At 46.4% G+C, this 15864-nt stretch overlaps 3 protein-coding genes across 3 annotated transcripts; 2 read left to right on the top strand and 1 right to left on the bottom strand.

Moving 5' to 3' along the window:
• Positions 1 to 49: 49 nt before the first annotated feature.
• On the top strand, positions 50 to 2307 carry RhiXN_05457 (major facilitator superfamily transporter; the record flags this gene model as incomplete). Its single annotated transcript, XM_043325273.1, has 12 exons — positions 50 to 79; positions 120 to 218; positions 295 to 517; positions 568 to 775; positions 835 to 970; positions 1030 to 1093; positions 1146 to 1318; positions 1370 to 1483; positions 1556 to 1775; positions 1827 to 1850; positions 1902 to 1987; positions 2041 to 2307. 12 exons carry the CDS (start codon positions 50 to 52, stop codon positions 2305 to 2307), a joined length of 1644 nt encoding a protein of 547 aa, XP_043177692.1.
• A 3242-nt stretch (positions 2308 to 5549) lies between these two features.
• RhiXN_05456 (alpha-amylase) lies at positions 5550 to 8142 on the top strand (the record flags this gene model as incomplete). The annotated part of the gene is made up of 17 exons (XM_043325272.1): positions 5550 to 5643; positions 5694 to 5785; positions 5835 to 5939; positions 5994 to 6014; positions 6070 to 6151; positions 6204 to 6209; positions 6265 to 6397; positions 6454 to 6554; positions 6611 to 6678; positions 6729 to 6870; positions 6929 to 7049; positions 7112 to 7344; positions 7406 to 7538; positions 7596 to 7731; positions 7789 to 7845; positions 7905 to 8009; positions 8062 to 8142. The coding sequence occupies 17 exons, from the start codon at positions 5550 to 5552 to the stop codon at positions 8140 to 8142; spliced, it is 1710 nt and encodes a 569-aa protein (XP_043177691.1).
• Positions 8143 to 8803: 661 nt separating this feature from the next.
• RhiXN_05455 (ABC transporter transmembrane region) lies at positions 8804 to 14999 on the bottom strand (the record flags this gene model as incomplete). Its single annotated transcript, XM_043325271.1, has 31 exons — positions 8804 to 8860; positions 8910 to 8951; positions 9008 to 9065; positions 9116 to 9231; positions 9281 to 9484; positions 9543 to 9580; positions 9634 to 9778; positions 9831 to 9894; positions 9948 to 10037; positions 10088 to 10292; positions 10349 to 10527; positions 10577 to 10688; positions 10745 to 10898; positions 10949 to 11133; positions 11186 to 11562; positions 11612 to 11709; positions 11759 to 11906; positions 11961 to 12087; positions 12140 to 12219; positions 12272 to 12366; positions 12418 to 12546; positions 12606 to 12737; positions 12788 to 12940; positions 13006 to 13105; positions 13160 to 13205; positions 13344 to 13488; positions 13519 to 13641; positions 13699 to 13794; positions 13845 to 14223; positions 14281 to 14699; positions 14754 to 14999. The coding sequence occupies 31 exons, from the start codon at positions 14997 to 14999 to the stop codon at positions 8804 to 8806; spliced, it is 4542 nt and encodes a 1513-aa protein (XP_043177690.1).
• Between the last annotated feature and the right edge of the window lie 865 nt (positions 15000 to 15864).

Here is a 15864-nt window from a genome sequence, read left to right as displayed (position 1 = left end):
CTGGTAAATCGCACAGAATTTAATCAGCTCATTTAATAAACACATTTGAATGCCTCTTCTTGATGTAATGGATGGCCTTGTAAGCTCACATAGTTTGTGGCTCATGGCGGCTCATTCAGTCATTCTCTGCTGATTATTGGGTATTAACGGTCTCCAGCGCGAAACCCTACTTGTCCTTTTGGCTCGTCACTATTTATGTTGATGAGATTGTCTTTGAAGTTAGTCCCTAAGCAAGTCCCCAAATATGGTGCGCTTGTTATTTTGCCGCGAGTCACGTGACTGGCCGAATCGAAGCGATATCTCGCGTGGGCGGCCCCCGAGTCCGACTTTTGCGGTGGGAAACAGGAATCTCATATCACATTTAATGCCGCAGGTATTTTTGTTCTCAAAACGCTTCGTAATATTCCCAAGTGCGGCAAATGGGATGAAGGCTATATATTGATGGGCTTCCACCTGCTTGTTCCTTACTACTCCTACTTCATTCCGATGCCAACTCAGGATTCGAGTTCACAAGATCGTAAGTTCGCATAGAAGCTTATTTTAATCTAACTGAATTAGTTGCCTTAGCCAAGACACTAGTTCAGAGTTCTACTCAGGATGATGCACAGAGCCAGAATACACCCTCAACTCTTCACGACATAGAAGCTTCTGTATCAAAGGAGAAATCCGATTTCGTCGACTGGGACAGTCCAGATGATCTCAAGAATCCACGAAACTGGACCTTTCGGCACAGATGGGCAGCGACGGCGGTGGTGTCCTTGTTTACTTTCATGAGGTGAGAAATTTAATTTCATCCTATGTGCTCGGTACTGAGAAGATATCTCGCGCACCTAGCCCTCTTGCATCGAGTATGGTTGCTCCCGCACTTCCTCAGGTTACAAGAGAGTTGGGTCTCGAGCAGGGAAGTGTACTCGAATCAATGACTCTATCTGTGTTCGTACTCGCTTACGCTGTTGGTCCGCTTTTCTTCGTAAGTTAACGCCCTTTCTGTTAATTCCCAGTCGACCGACTAATCTTGATCGCTTCAAGGGACCGCTTAGCGAAATATACGGCCGACGACTTATTTTACAGGGATCCAATATGTTCTTCCTTGGTAGGTTCTCTTACATTTTATGCACTCGAGACATAAAATCTCAAGTGGACAGGTTTTAATATCGCTTGCTCGCGGGCACAAACTAGCTCCCAGCTCTTAGCCTTTCGTTTCCTTGCTGGACTTGGAGGCTCTGCTCCCTTGGCGATCGGTGGCGGTACAATTGCCGATCTCTGGGCGCCAGAGGAACGAGGAATGGCTATGAGCTTGTACAGTCTTGCCCCTCTTGTAAGTACACAATTTTTGACCTTATAAATTCGTTCGATTAAACCCGTCTAGACTGGCCCTGCGATTGGACCTGTTGCAGGAGCTTGGATAGCCGAGAGGACGAGTTGGCGCTGGGTGTTTTACTCGACATCGATTGCGGATGGCGTTATCCAACTAGTCGGCTTGGTCAGTTTCTTTACCTATCCCCACCCCCTCCTCCACCCCCACCCCAAAGGATGTTATAAACAATTATTTTAGTGGTATCTTACAGAAACATATGCACCAACGATTCTCGCAGCAAAAGCACGCACACTCCGAAAGTCAACTGGAGACGAGACTATTTGTACCGCTCATGAATTCAAGAGGCGAAACGTCTCGACTTGGAGGTTTATTGCCACTGCATTGCTGAGAAGCATCAAATTCCTGATGTTTGATCCAGTAATGACGGTGATGGCAACATACATGGCTGTAATGTATGGTGAGTATAAATTCGAAATAAAAGTGAGCTGGGACTGACGTTGGCTACTAGGAACCATGTATCTCCAGCTTACCAGTAAGCTTAATACTTGGAGACCATACAGCGGATTTTAATTGGATGATTTAGCTTTTGCCTCCATTTGGACGCAACGATACGGCGAGAGCGTTGGTATTGCAGGGTTAAATTATTTGTTTATGGGTGCCGGTTTTACGGTAAGTTTCCGTACTATGAATCGCATAACAGATTCCTCACGTGTGGGTACCAGGCGGGAGCACAACTAGGCGCCCGAGCGTTAGATCGCATATATAGACACTTAAAGGCTCAAAATGACGGTGTTCCTACACCTGAAATGCGGCTTCCCTTGCTTGTCGTTGGATCACTCATGCTACCGGCAGGATTGTTGCTTTACGGTTGGACGGCAGAGGCAAGTCTACTCAAAGGCCCGATCCCCATCGTGGTTCTTACATCATTTCTAGTATCGCATCTTCTGGCTCGCACCCGATATTGGGGTGTTCATATATTGTACTGGTGAGGTTTTGCGGATTCTGTAATTTCAGAGATTGGCTCTGATATCGTCGCGCGCAGGTATAATTGCTAGTTTCCTGTGCATACAGACATACATTGTACGTAGTATCGCACATCCTGCAAAAATCTCGCCAACCAATTGAAATAGGTCGACACTTATGGACTTCATGCTGCAAGTGCAGTGGCAGCAGTGTCATCGTTCAGGTCAATCGCGGGGTTCGCCTTTCCTCTATTTTCAAGTAAGTGCGCTTGATGTAACGAGACATCTGATCTAATATCTATCGTTCCTGTTTAGCTAAAATGTTCACCACACTAGGAGTTGGTAAGTGACAGCAGTTGATAAAAATGCAAAATAAGCGCTGACCGCAAGTTAGGCTGGGGGAACAGTGTGTTGGCCTTGGTCGCATTGGTGATTGGATGTCCTTCGCCATTCTTATTCTATAAGTATGGGCCAATGTTGCGGGCTATGGCTAGATCAAATCGGGCATCAGCATGAATGCCCAGTTAGATGAAGAAAGTCGATAGAAGTATTTTGGAAAAACTTTTCACTCTCGCGTTGAATTTTGTCTATGGCTGTGGTCTATAATTGGGCAGTATGCATGTATTTAGTGTATAACGAATGATATGGATTGACACGCTGTCATGCATATACTCTCGCCAAGTGGAATAGGCTAAGTAAGACTCTCAGGATAGGTCTACCAAGATTTTGGATGAACCACACATAGACACAACACTCAGACCTTGTGAACGTAAAAGGAATAAATATAAGCAGACATGTATATATGAACGAACAAAGTTATTAAAGGGAATGGTGCCCACAGCAGGCTACTACGCAAGTCTGATACCCCCTTTGAATTCCATTGAACCAACCTCATCAGAAGCTGAGTTTCCCACTGCGGCTAACATTAAGAAAGCATGGTGGGCGCTCTCAGAACAGTAAGTAAGAACTTAAATTATATGAGAACTATGTCATTAATTAATGCATGAATAAGGCACATCCGTATGTGATTTGCCATGAAAAGTGTTAGAAAGGTATTTGCTGAGAACAATAAAGAGATCCACACCAGGTTTTTTGGAGGGTGGCTCGTACCTCGTGCGCAATGCGTATTCTGGAGAGGCCACTGCGTGTTGATGGCACCGTGCGAGCTCGGCCGTTTCCCCAGAATAGCTCCCAAAGAGGATCATACAGATATCCCAGCGGTAGTAAATCATTTTGAAAGACACACAAAGTAGTCCACGCGGAGGGGCAATCGTATTCAAAGTAGGACAAAATCTTTAAGTACACGGGGGGGGAGTCATCGGAAGATATCTTCCGGTCCTGTACAGTACATGTAGAATAGACGCCGAATACACGATATTCCAACAAATCATACGGTAACCCAGCCTATTCATCTCTTTCCTGGACCCACCTCACCGTCCCATAATCGCAGAGCTTTCGTTGAACTTCAGTTGTGACTGGGACCTCGCCCAATCAGCTCCGCATGAACTTGTGCCAGCTGGAAAGCACCCCGAGAGTGCAGGTTGAGTCATAGTCACGTTAGAACCCGGGTAATTCTGTCAGTGATAGATCCATACGAAATTGAACAGACGTCTCATTTTCTGGCTGGGCGGATGTGGCACGACGCAGGCTCAATCGAACTTCTTCCCTTCATGGGCCTCAGTCAACCTCCGATGGATGCATTATATTTGTTGTATGATCATCATATAATCCGGCCATGGCCAATGAGTTCGAAACGACTATAGCACAATATTCCCCTGACCAGCGATCACTCGTATCCGTGACTAACCAACGCAAGACATGCGTTCCCGTGGCCTAACTATTCAAATGGCCCACTGTACAAGGTTAAAATACTGAAAATAAGAATGTGTATTTAAGTAGGAATTGAACTGAAATCAAGGCCAATATATGCTAACTTTAAATATCAATTCTCTCTTGGTCTGATTTGTACTGAGGAAAGCATACTGACGTTGTAATTTTCAGGTCGAATTATACTGAAAAAAGATGTCTTTTACTGATATACTGATTTTCAAGATCTTATCACGCCATAGTGTGGGTTTGGTCTCTAGAGTAACTTATGTCCAACCTACCACCCAACACCACCTTGATGATACCTGCAGGGCAAAGCTGAGCTACTTCTCATACCTGTATTTAATTTCAATACAGTAATTGTCAGAATATCATCGCTATTCATCCACTCTCAGCGCGCCAGGCATACATGGTCAGCCTAAGCTCCGGCCGTGATGGCCTATCCGAATCATATTGCTTACTGGACGTCATCCCACGGCCACATATTTATCTAAAGCTGTATGATAAAGTGTTGTAGGTGCAGAAGGTCGAGCCGATCGAGGTCGGGCCGGGTGAATGTTAATGAGGTGACCAAATAAATCGCAAATTGAAGGTTTGTGGGAATGCTTGAAGTGTACCATGGTCACGACCATGATCGTCTATGTTATGGTTCTGGTCCTAGTAATTGATCAACACCTGCTCAATATTCATACTTATATAGAACTACTAGTAATAGCCATTTGATAGTTTGAAAAGCAGGTCCGATTCTAGCCTATTTGTTAGTTACGTTACGGCATATTCTGGCTTTCCCGCTTAATACTGAGGCAATCATGCTAATTTAGCCGATAATTTGTAGGCACAATTTTAATATGCATCAATATGGCGGTCTACCCGACAATTATTTCCTAATGAAGTAATGCGATCAGGTTGGTCCTCATTGGTGCGTTATTATTACTCGATTAGTCTCCAGATCAAGGAGTAAATTGTTCTGACCCTGAATTCGGTTAATCGATCAACCTGCGTTATTCCAATGTGTAGCCCTCCTTCACTTGTAACTACTCTATGCTAAATCTCAGCTTTGGCACAAAACATTCCAGGCTATTAAACGTTTCTGATTAAGGTACAGACATACGTGTATAAGATAGATTACAAATGAAGTATAACTAACACGGACTGCGTGGTAACCATTCCTTAGCCATTCCTTGAGATTGCTTCTCAAATAGTTACGAAGCTCAGCAATGCGCTATATATGGGTACCGAGCTCAGCGCTCGCTGATGAGAATCTTCTATCGCCTTCACATGATAGTATATGTGGCCTTGTTGCCCGAACGAAGCGCGCTCGCCTATAGGCTATTTACGCGTAGAATCTTCCAAGAACTAATTGAGTTGGCCTGAGACATTCGCAGTTGTATAAATATAACCCATCGACTGTTGATTTACTCATCGCAAAAGCATTCAACAGAATGCTGTATCGTCTAACATCCTTTGCATCCACGGTCGCGGCAGTTGTAGCTGTACCGGCCAGTATCTATTCTCGGGCACCCAGCAGCTCTAGAGGTGAGACTACCTTACATTCATAATTCTGCATCTCATTTTTTTGGCTTCAGCTGTAATCATTCAAATGTTTGAGTGGAATTGGGATAGCATAGCAACAGAGTGTACCAACTTCATCGGCCCAGCTGGATATGGTTTCGTTCAAGTAAACCCTCGTTTCTCTTGCTGATTATGTCTACTGAGACAGTGTCTAGGTCTCTCCGCCTTCGGAACATGTCGTCGGCTCACAGTGGTGGACCGATTACCAACCAGTGTCATACACACTAACCTCCAAGCGGGGTAATAGAAGCCAGTTTCAGGTCAGTTTCCCAAGGTCAGGAAAAGTCAAGTTGACTCATATGATCATCATCCAGAAAATGGTGGCTACATGCAAGGTAACGTCTGGATGGTAGATCGGTTGAATTTAATAGCTTAACGATCGGGTATTAGAATACCGGAGTTGGGGTGATTACAGACACCCTATTCAACCACATGACCGGCATGGAGAGCGGAACTGGTGTGGCGGGCTCTAGTAAGTGGGTTTGATGCCATATGTATATATACTCCTGACTCCAATTGTGTAGCATTCAGTGAGCCAGGGAATTTAAGTCAAAATGCTTATACTGATCTTAACACCATGGATAGCCCACTACAACTATCCTGGTATCTATCAGAATCAGGATTTTCATCACTGTGGCCTAGAACCAGGGGATGACATCGTGAATTACAATAGTCGTATTGAAGTTCAGACATGCGAAGTATTCAATAATTTGGCCGAGTTTGTACACTTTTCACAATCGTGGTATCACCACTAATATAAGTTTGTCAACAAAGCCTGGCAACTGAGACAGAATATGTCCGCAGTCGACTTGCAGCCTATGCCAACGATCTATTGTCACTGGGTGTAGTAGGATTCCGGCTTGATGCCGCAAAGCGTGAGTGATGAACAGGCCCTTAATATTATCCACTCACAACCGACTACGCTCTGTAGACATTCCTGCTGGCGATATTGCCAACATCCTTGGTCGATTGAGCTCTAAGCCGTATGTCACACAAGAGGTCAGTTTTACAATAAAAGCAAATTAAGATACTTACTTATACAACTCTAGGTAATATTCGGAAGTGGAGAGCCGATCTTACCGTCAGAGTACACCGGAAACGGTGATGTTCAGGAATTCCGTTATACATCCACGCTCAGAGATGCATTCCAGAAAGGTGGCATTTCAGGATTGAATGGAATTGAGAATCGAGGTCAGCTAATGCACTTGCGTTTTTTCATGAGGTAGTACTCACTATAGGGATAACATAGGGTGGATTCCTTCCAACAAAGCCAATGTATTTATCTCAAACCACGACACCGAGCGGACAGATGGTGCTTCGCTCAACTACAAGTCGGGATCTATATATACACTTGCACACGTCTTCATGCTGTCAGTTAATCTTCCACTGAGGGCAAATATGCATACACCTACTGACTCCATATGGCATATAGTGCCTACCCATATGGAACTCCGACTATCTTATCATCCTACACATTCTCGGACAACGATGCGGGCGGCCCATCAAACGGAGTTGGCTCTTGCTCTGATTCTGGGGGTGCGAATGGTTGGCAATGCCAGCACCGGTGGGCTGCCATCACTGGAATGGTCAAGTGGTACAATGGAGTGACTGGAAGTGTCAATAATTGGGTTATTGGCACCAATCAACAAATAGCCTTTGGACGTGGTGGGTTGATTCTAGTACTACTCCTGCTCCAAGCTTAATATATCTGATATTGACCCCGCAGGATCGAGCGGATTCGTAGTAATCAACAATGCCGATTCGTCCTGGACAAAGACATTCACTACACCCCTCACCGCAAATACTTACTGTGATATGATTTCTGGAGGGGCGAGTGGTGGCAAATGTACGGGATCGCAGTACGTCACAAATATCTCTCATTTTCAGAATAAATAAGCTAATATTTCTGGAAATAGATATACGATTTCAGGTGGAACATTCACTACTACTATTCCCGCAAAATCTGCAGTTGCACTTTTCACCGGGGCTACCGTGGGTGGAGCTTCCGTGACGGTAGCTTTCCGAGTGAACGCGGAGACGGTTTATGGTGATGTGAGTGGGAGGCTCCGAGAATAGAGGTAGCCTTTCCCTTAACCTAACTTCAATCAGAATATTTTCTTGGTCGGAAGTACCTCACAGCTTGGCGCTTGGACACCCGGTAGCTCAGTGAGTGGTCCCTGACTAAAAAGCAGTTTTCATTACTTTATTTAATTCCCGCTGTACAGATCCCCATGTCCTCGGCCTCCTATCCTGTATGGTCTACGAGTGTGGATATGATAGGAGGAACCTCTTTCTCCTACAAGTATATTCGTAAAACCTCGAACAGCTCGGTAAGTCTTATTGTGATGAAATAGAATCAACCAACTGAAATGATGCAAACAGGTGGTGTGGGAATCAGATCCCAACCGTATTGCTACTGCCCCTTCTTCTGGCACTTCAACGCTTAATGACTCATGGAGGTAATGGCGTAGATTGATTGGAATGATCGTAGCGTTCTTCAATGTTCTGATTCACAATGTAGAGAAAGTCCGTCGAATATGATCTGATTGAGATTTTGGTGCGGCGTTATAAGATATGGTGCAAAATTTACACCTCGTTATAAATTGGATCCATAGGAATAATCTTATAATTAAATAAAATAGTCTTCAGTTATGTCCCGATGCAGAGTAAATATGAATTAGCCAGAGGTGAATCGAGACTAAGGCGGGTATGAGTATATGCATACGAGGATGATATCCTGGTAAGTACCGAATTTGAATATTTGGAGGCAGATCAAGGTTGTACGGTCGGTATTATCAATGTAGTGAGCGAAGGTGAGCTACACATCTCTCAAACATCAGAACTAGCTCTTGAGGATATGCCTGGCACGATATTGTCCAACGAACATGACCTCGATATCGATTTACCCCTCAGGCTTGATCATTTCTTGTCATACCCACTTACTTACAACTTGCTCATCCACCCTGTACCTTTGAGCTATCTTAAACGTCTCTTACGCGAGGTGCTGTATCGGTTACGTATTGTATTAAAAATCTATGCTATTAAAGATTTCTCCCGTCAATGGCCGTAATTAAGTTTAGGTACCCGAAGAATCGCAGTAATATGTCCCGTATATGAACAGGGATCAAGTGGATTTTGAGAGCAGACCTGCTTCTGCAGCCAATCCGTAAAACAAAGAAGACTATCCCCAAGGTCAGTGCTGTGCAACATCTTAAGTGGGAATGGCATACCTCGTTCTTCAGCAACACCTCGGGCGTGTCCAGTTCGGCAACCTGAGGATTCATGACCATCAATATCTAACTCTTCTCTCGGAACGACATGGACTCACGCTTCCGGCCTCCAATACTAGTATGCGGTCCGACTCTATGACAGTATGCAAACGGTGCCTGATATTTTTGTCAGAGCAGGGAGACGCATTGAAGCTAGAGATACTTACGCAATTGTGAGAGTAGTCACACCCTTGAACAAAGGTCCTCGAATGATCTCCTGAATGGCCTTATCGGTTTCAAGGTCCACCGCTGACGTAGCTTCGTCTAGAATCAGGATTTTGGTCTGAATAATAATTGAGCTTTATTTCCATGGGTATGATCAAACCACTTACGTTTCGAAGAAGGGCACGGGCAAAGCAGACAAGTTGCCGTTGGCCGCTGCTCATCGAGGATCCACCTTCTTTTACGATTGCATCCAGTCCACCCTGAGCTAATACGTATTCTTTCAAGTGTGCATGCTCCAGTGCCACCCAAATCTTGTTATCGTCGTACTCATCGGTTGGATCCACGTTCTCCCTAATAGTGCCTTCAAAAAGCTACACGCGGCCAACATTTCAGAACCAACTACCCAAGGCATGAAACCCAGCTACATACCTGAGGCTCTTGGGGAATAATACTGATTGCTCGTCGTACTAAAGGGGTAAGGGTTAGCTCGAAACCCCCACGATAGTGTAATGAGACTCACAGTCGTGTAACCCAATCTTGGTGATGTCCACCCCATCGATACATATCGTCCCTGAAGCAGGCTCCAGAATACGCAGCAAACTGAGGAACAAAGAACTCTTTCCGGCGCCAGTACGACCAACGACACCAATGTTTTCACCGGAGCGCTACCAGCGTTGTTAGTTTATAGACATATTCGGTCACAACCCAGATACCCACAATGCTCATTGTCAGGTTTTTGAGAACAAGAGGCAGTTCGGGGCGATACCGCATGCAATAGTGCCTTAATTATTGGCAAGTTAGAGGTTGATTCTGTGTAAACATCGAAGGACGTACTTGAATTCAATATCACCGTTCCTAGGCCAGTCCGCTGGGAGTGCTGCATCGGGAATTTCTAGTGGTGCTTCAGGTTCCAAGTTGATGTAACTTGAAAAATTGGTCAAGTCTTTGCTTGAAGACAAGAGTTAAGAACTTACTTGACAACACGCTCCACCGATACAAGATTTTGTTCGACTTCGCTGGCAGACCTCACAACCCAGTTCAAACTCTGAGTTGTAGATAACCCATATGACAAGACAAGTCCAACCAGTCCAGCATCGACTCCGGTAGTAACGAGCGCGACGAGGGAGAAGATGGCAGCAGCGAGCACAATAAGCGAACCCAGGAGTTCGAGGCGAACAGCTATATATGTAGACCATAAGCACCGCTATTAAGGTTTATCTTATGGAGCCACTCACCCAACCAGCGATTAACTGAAACAGCCGGGAGATAGACCATTTGGTTACGATCTAGTTTCGCTTCGTTCTGAGCCATAAAAACAGCTTGTTGACTGAAAGCACGAATTGTAGATAGGCCACCCAAGCTTTCCTGGAACCAGGCGAAAATTGGGGATTTGGACACCGCATCAAGGCGCTTACTAAATATTTGGTGAGAATCTAGTCAAGAGGAGAGCCAGCCAAACTCACAGCTCACGAGATGTTGCGAGGTAGTAGAGCATAATGAGGCGGTAGAGATATCCCAGGGGAATGAGAGTTAATAGGAACCAAGGGAAAGTTCCTCCGACTACCACAACAATGCCTAGGGTTGACTATTAGTCGCAAAACTAATATCTGACGAATGCACAACCAGCCTACCAGAGACAACTAGCATAGTTCTAAAGAACGATCCAAGGACGCGAACCAATACCTCGTCAATGACATACTGATCCCTGGAGAACAAATTCATAATTCGTCCCATGGGTGTCTGCTCGAAAAACGAGAGAGGCGCCCGGACTACAGCCAGGAGCATCTATTTCTAGAATGAGTTATTGAATACCGATCGAGTGAATGGGTGCTTACCGCATCATGAAGACTCCTAGCGCTCTTGATAGCACAGAACACCCATTGCAAAACCGAGGCAACAAACGAGAAAAGCGCGGATGCGAGAGCCAGCGAGCCGTACAATACGAGGAAATAGCCGACGCTCGAGTTGCCACCAGCGTCCTGGTTATGATTGCCCCACATCTTCAGAGCGACGTTGGACACTAAAGTCCCGTATATTAGCAACATTCGCGGGATGGTGAAGTATAAGCGTACGAATCGAGCATCCTTGCTGCGCGATCATGCAAAGGATATAAGCGAGCACGCCAAGCTTGCTAGAAGCCTCGAAATAGCGCTTGTAAACACTCAATTTGACATTGCCTTGCTCGCGATGCTCAAGTTTCTGATCCGTGCCGGCTTCAGCGTGTAGCTGTGCGCGTAATCTCTGCTGGGAACGAATGGATAATACCGAAGGTCGTCTTTGCGATTTAGCAAATGCCTTTTCCTTGGTGGGAGTGGGAATTGAAGCCGCGAGGGTGGTACCAGATGCGCTAGTACTTTGTTGGAGCTCGTCAGGAGGGTTGACAGGTGTGGCTGTGCCAGACTGGGCACGACTCGCGCCAGCACTGCTGTTTCCTTTCTTGTGGTTGGCACTGGAATACCGGTCAGAAAAGAACCGGAGAGCCAGTTGACTATACGCACATCAATTTGGCAAGTTCCTTGCTGGGGTCTGCGACGATTTCAGTGTAGGTTCCCGTCTCCAAGATAATTCCTCGACGGATCATCATGATAGAGTCGTGCTGGTTGAAATATTAGCAAAAGTAGGCACAAACTTCGGTGCAAACTGACCTGGTCGAGATACGCGACACTGTTAGTGACATGGAGGCGAGCTTTGCCGGCCAAGAGCCCATTCGGTCCAATGACCCGGTCAAATACGTGACGAGCAACATGGGCGTCAACCGCAGCCAAAGGGTCATCCAGGAGATACAGGTCCGCACTGAGAAGCAGAAAAATGTCACAAAGGATTCACAATTACCAGAAAGATGCGTACCGAGCATAAACGGTTCGAGCGAGCGAAATACGAGCACGTTGTCCTCCACTGAGCGTAATGCCTTTTTCACCGACTTCGGTCAAATCTCCGTCGTTGAAGAGCGCGAGATCGGGACGCAGGGCGCAGGCTAAACAGGGGATAATTAGCGACATTAACCGAGACACCAATAAAAGACATACCATCCAAGACCAGGTTATAAAATTCTTCGTCATAGCGGTGCGAGAACAGGATATTTTCCCGAATCGTAGCGTTCATTATCCTACGTGCAAGGTATTAGCAAATAAACCTCCATCATCAAGAGTCCGGCGTACCAAGGATTCTGAGGAGCATACGCAATCCTTCCATTGATCTTGACAACTCCATCCTCACGAATCATTTCGCCCACGACAGCGGACAACAAACTGGTCTTTAAGACTAATCAATATCCCGAAATGGAACCTCCAAGATTTGTGCGTACCTTGCCGGACCCGACTCGGCCCAACACACCGATCAACTCCCCTTTGCGCACAGTCAAGTCGATTTGCTCCAAAGTGGGCACCTCTGCCGTTCTCGACCACTTGAAATCCGCCCCCTTGACTTCCAAGACCTATCAAGGGCCAAAATAGGTGAGCGCGACAACCCATGAAGAGCCACGTCCAAACTTACCGTATCACCCTCGGCAACCTCTCTGAGATCAACGATCCTGGCATCATTCTGTAGCTCTTCTGATAAAAGGAACTTCCGGATACGAGTGACTGCGACGGCGGCTTCCACAAGTTGGCTAGTGATGCTTGCAAACTAAAGCCCGCGTCAGCCTCATTTGAAGCAGTATACAATTAATGATTTACCATAGCAAGAGGGAACTGCAACAAGTTGAAAAGCGCGATGCACGGGAAGATCACATCGGCAGTGAGTGGCCGTTCGCCAGTATAAGCTGCCGTAGCGAACGATCCAAAGGCCACGAGAAGCGGAATACCGGCCCAAAGGGTCGTGCTCACGGCCTGTGAGCGCAAGGTCAGCACTGCTTCAGAAGAGCCGAGCACACGCTTTTATGATGGGCACTCACCGTCGTTACGCCGATCTTTCGAAGCATCTTGAGTTCTTGCTCATTCCGGACAGTAAGCACGCGCCGAATGAACGAGTCCTCCCAAGCGTACAGCTTGATGCTGTCGAAATTAGTCAGTCACTCCACCTCGTGTATAAATCTCTGCAACGCCTACCTTTTGATGTTGTTCAACAGCTCGGACATGAGCCTCGTGCGCTTATCTGCAATAATAAAGCGAAATGAGTAACAGTAAGAGTGCCAAAAAAGGGAGAAGGATCGGCAAATAGCGGCAAGGTTGCAGAAGACCCAATCCAGCGGAATGACGATACGAACGCAATTGATGGAAAGCCAATACGTACCGCGATTCTTCATTTGCTCTGATTGCATGTTTTTCAAAACTCGCGCGATAAACGTGTTGAGCGGCAGAGACACGATCATGATCGCCACTCCAACAAATGCCGGCCAGCCAAGCAAGTTGTACAGAGAAACAAAAGCAAGAGTGATCTGCCCAAACAAACTTCAATAATCCAGCACTAATCCAGCCACGCGACAACTCGCCTGCAGGGGACCGCTCAATGCGATGAGTCCATATGTACACAAGTCTTGAAGACGCGTAGCATCCACGCTCATCAAGTTGACCACGTCACCGCGTGCACCCTATGAATCAATCAAAGTCAATGAGGCTCTCCTTTCGGGAGACTAACGAGACTGTACCTGGGAGTCCGGCGCCTGTGCCAGGGCTTTGTTATAGATAGCAGTCACTAATCCTGCCCGCACCCGCATACCCGTGACGAAACAGATTTGGAAGTACTGATGATATAAAGTCAGGGAGAGAATGCCGCCGGGCAAAAGTCACTCACTTGGTGCAACATCGCAGTTTGGACAACACTGAGCACAAACATCGCTGCGGCAATAGCCCAGCCAACAAAAGAGCTCTCCGTCTTTCCTGCTTGGTACTGAGCAATGAATGCTAGAAGGAACCTCAAAAGCTGGGGCTCTGCAAAAGATAGAATATCCCTAACGACTTTGATCACAGCGGCAATCGCGTATTGACCACCATAAGCCCGAGTCAAGGCACCCCAGAGCGACGGAGATTTAGACTCAAGCTGCTTCGACCACTGTTGTTGCAGTCGGTCCGACAGAGAATGCGCAGTGTCGGTGGGAGAAAGCGCAGACATGTCTTTTTCTGAGATGAAGCGACTATAGCCGAGCTTCATTAGAGGCGTCATCCAACCAAAACTATGCGAAATTAGGTGTTAGCAAATTGAAATCGGGAGATTGAGATGTTATACATACGTAAGCCGGCTGTATACGTTTGCTCGTTCATATGGGAGCTCTTTGTCTTCGGGCTCGGCGTCCGGGTCCTGCTTCACGCGATCGGGACAAAAACATTCCAGTGTCCAAGAAACCACCCCCACGCCGAGAAGAGCACATTGTATCGCGAACAAGGCGCTGGGAGACCGGTGGAGTAGAACCTGTGTTCGAATAGCAACGGCTTGTTCCAATAAATAAAACGGCCAGAGAGTAAGGAGGATGGTCGAAGAACGTCGAGTACGCGTGTGATTATAGTAAGTAAGGACACCGACAAAAAGGGACGATATCAGCGTAACGACTGCGTCTATTACAGGCGCGGAGATAACGGAACCATGGTGCTGGATTACCGTTAGGATCAAGTGCGCAGAGGATAATCCTACAAGCGGCAAAGCACCGACAAGCTAAAAACGGAAAACAATCAGCACCTCAGAACACAGAACGAGCTTCCAACTCACCAGCTTGGCCCATAAAAGCCTCGCTCCCTCGCTGGTCTCATGCCTCTCTTGACGTCTGACCAATTGCGCACACCTTGCACCCGCCACGAGGCCGAAAATAACAAGCATACCCGATCCAGAAAGCTGCTCGAAGCATGGAGTAAAATCAAGTTCGCGAAGATGCGATACTGGCCCAAGTCCTTCTTGGTCTAGACAGATCCAGTCAACTTCCCCTTTGTCTGCGGGGGTGAGAACGAGTTGCGCCATGGCCTGGGTAGATGGCGTTTACACCTCCACCAAGCTTTATACGTCGTAGTTTGTGCTGACTGATCCACACCGGTGTTTTTTGTCATCAAGCTCCTGATTGGTCATGTGGCACAGCTTCTGCCCGACCCATGGCGTATATACATACACATGAAAACTACGACGTGAACGAACTTGGACTACGATGAGCGCCATGGCATACTTCAACAAAAGGTTGGCTGAACTCAGTTCATGGGTTTAATAGTGGCTTATTAATGGCCATCTAATGGCCGATGATCTATAGAATGTGTGACCGAGCCATTATCGGTGATAATGGTGCATAACATGATTGCACAACAGACCCCTCTGAAGCAAACAGATGCTGATAGTACAGTCAGATCACAGCTGAGATTTTGGGCCTACGCTTACCCAGTGGGTCCTGAATTATTGCTCCACAACCTTTTAAAATTTTACTTTTGTAGACTTTAGTTTGAAGGGGATATTTTGAAGAGACCCGCTTGGCACAATCGGGTACTAGAACAATGCATTTACTACCCCAGCATTTATCCTTGTTTCGATATAAGCCATATATGTGAGTTTAGCCTTTATCAGAAGAAGCCGACTCTCGAAAAACACACCTGGAATATAAAGAACTCGGTCACTTTCGTTATGATAAACGCCGTAATATCTCGAGCTCGACTGAGAATCATTTCACGGAGCAACTCGTCATTCTCACAGGAGGGTATCACCCCTGTTCGAGGTTGTGGATCCACAGTCTCGACTGCGTTGTCCAGAAGCATATTCTTACGACCCATGCTGCCACCTTGAATGAACAATTGGCGCAGAGACTTCAAGTAAGGGCCTAGGAGGAAGGTGTATAGCTCAATTG

The sequence above is a fragment of the Rhizoctonia solani genome, chromosome 2 (assembly GCF_016906535.1).
Source record: "Rhizoctonia solani chromosome 2, complete sequence".
In the NCBI taxonomy this organism is placed as follows: Eukaryota; Fungi; Basidiomycota; class Agaricomycetes; order Cantharellales; family Ceratobasidiaceae; genus Rhizoctonia; species Rhizoctonia solani.
Note: the sequence above shows the minus strand (reverse complement) of the source record. Positions and strands in the feature narration are given on the sequence as shown.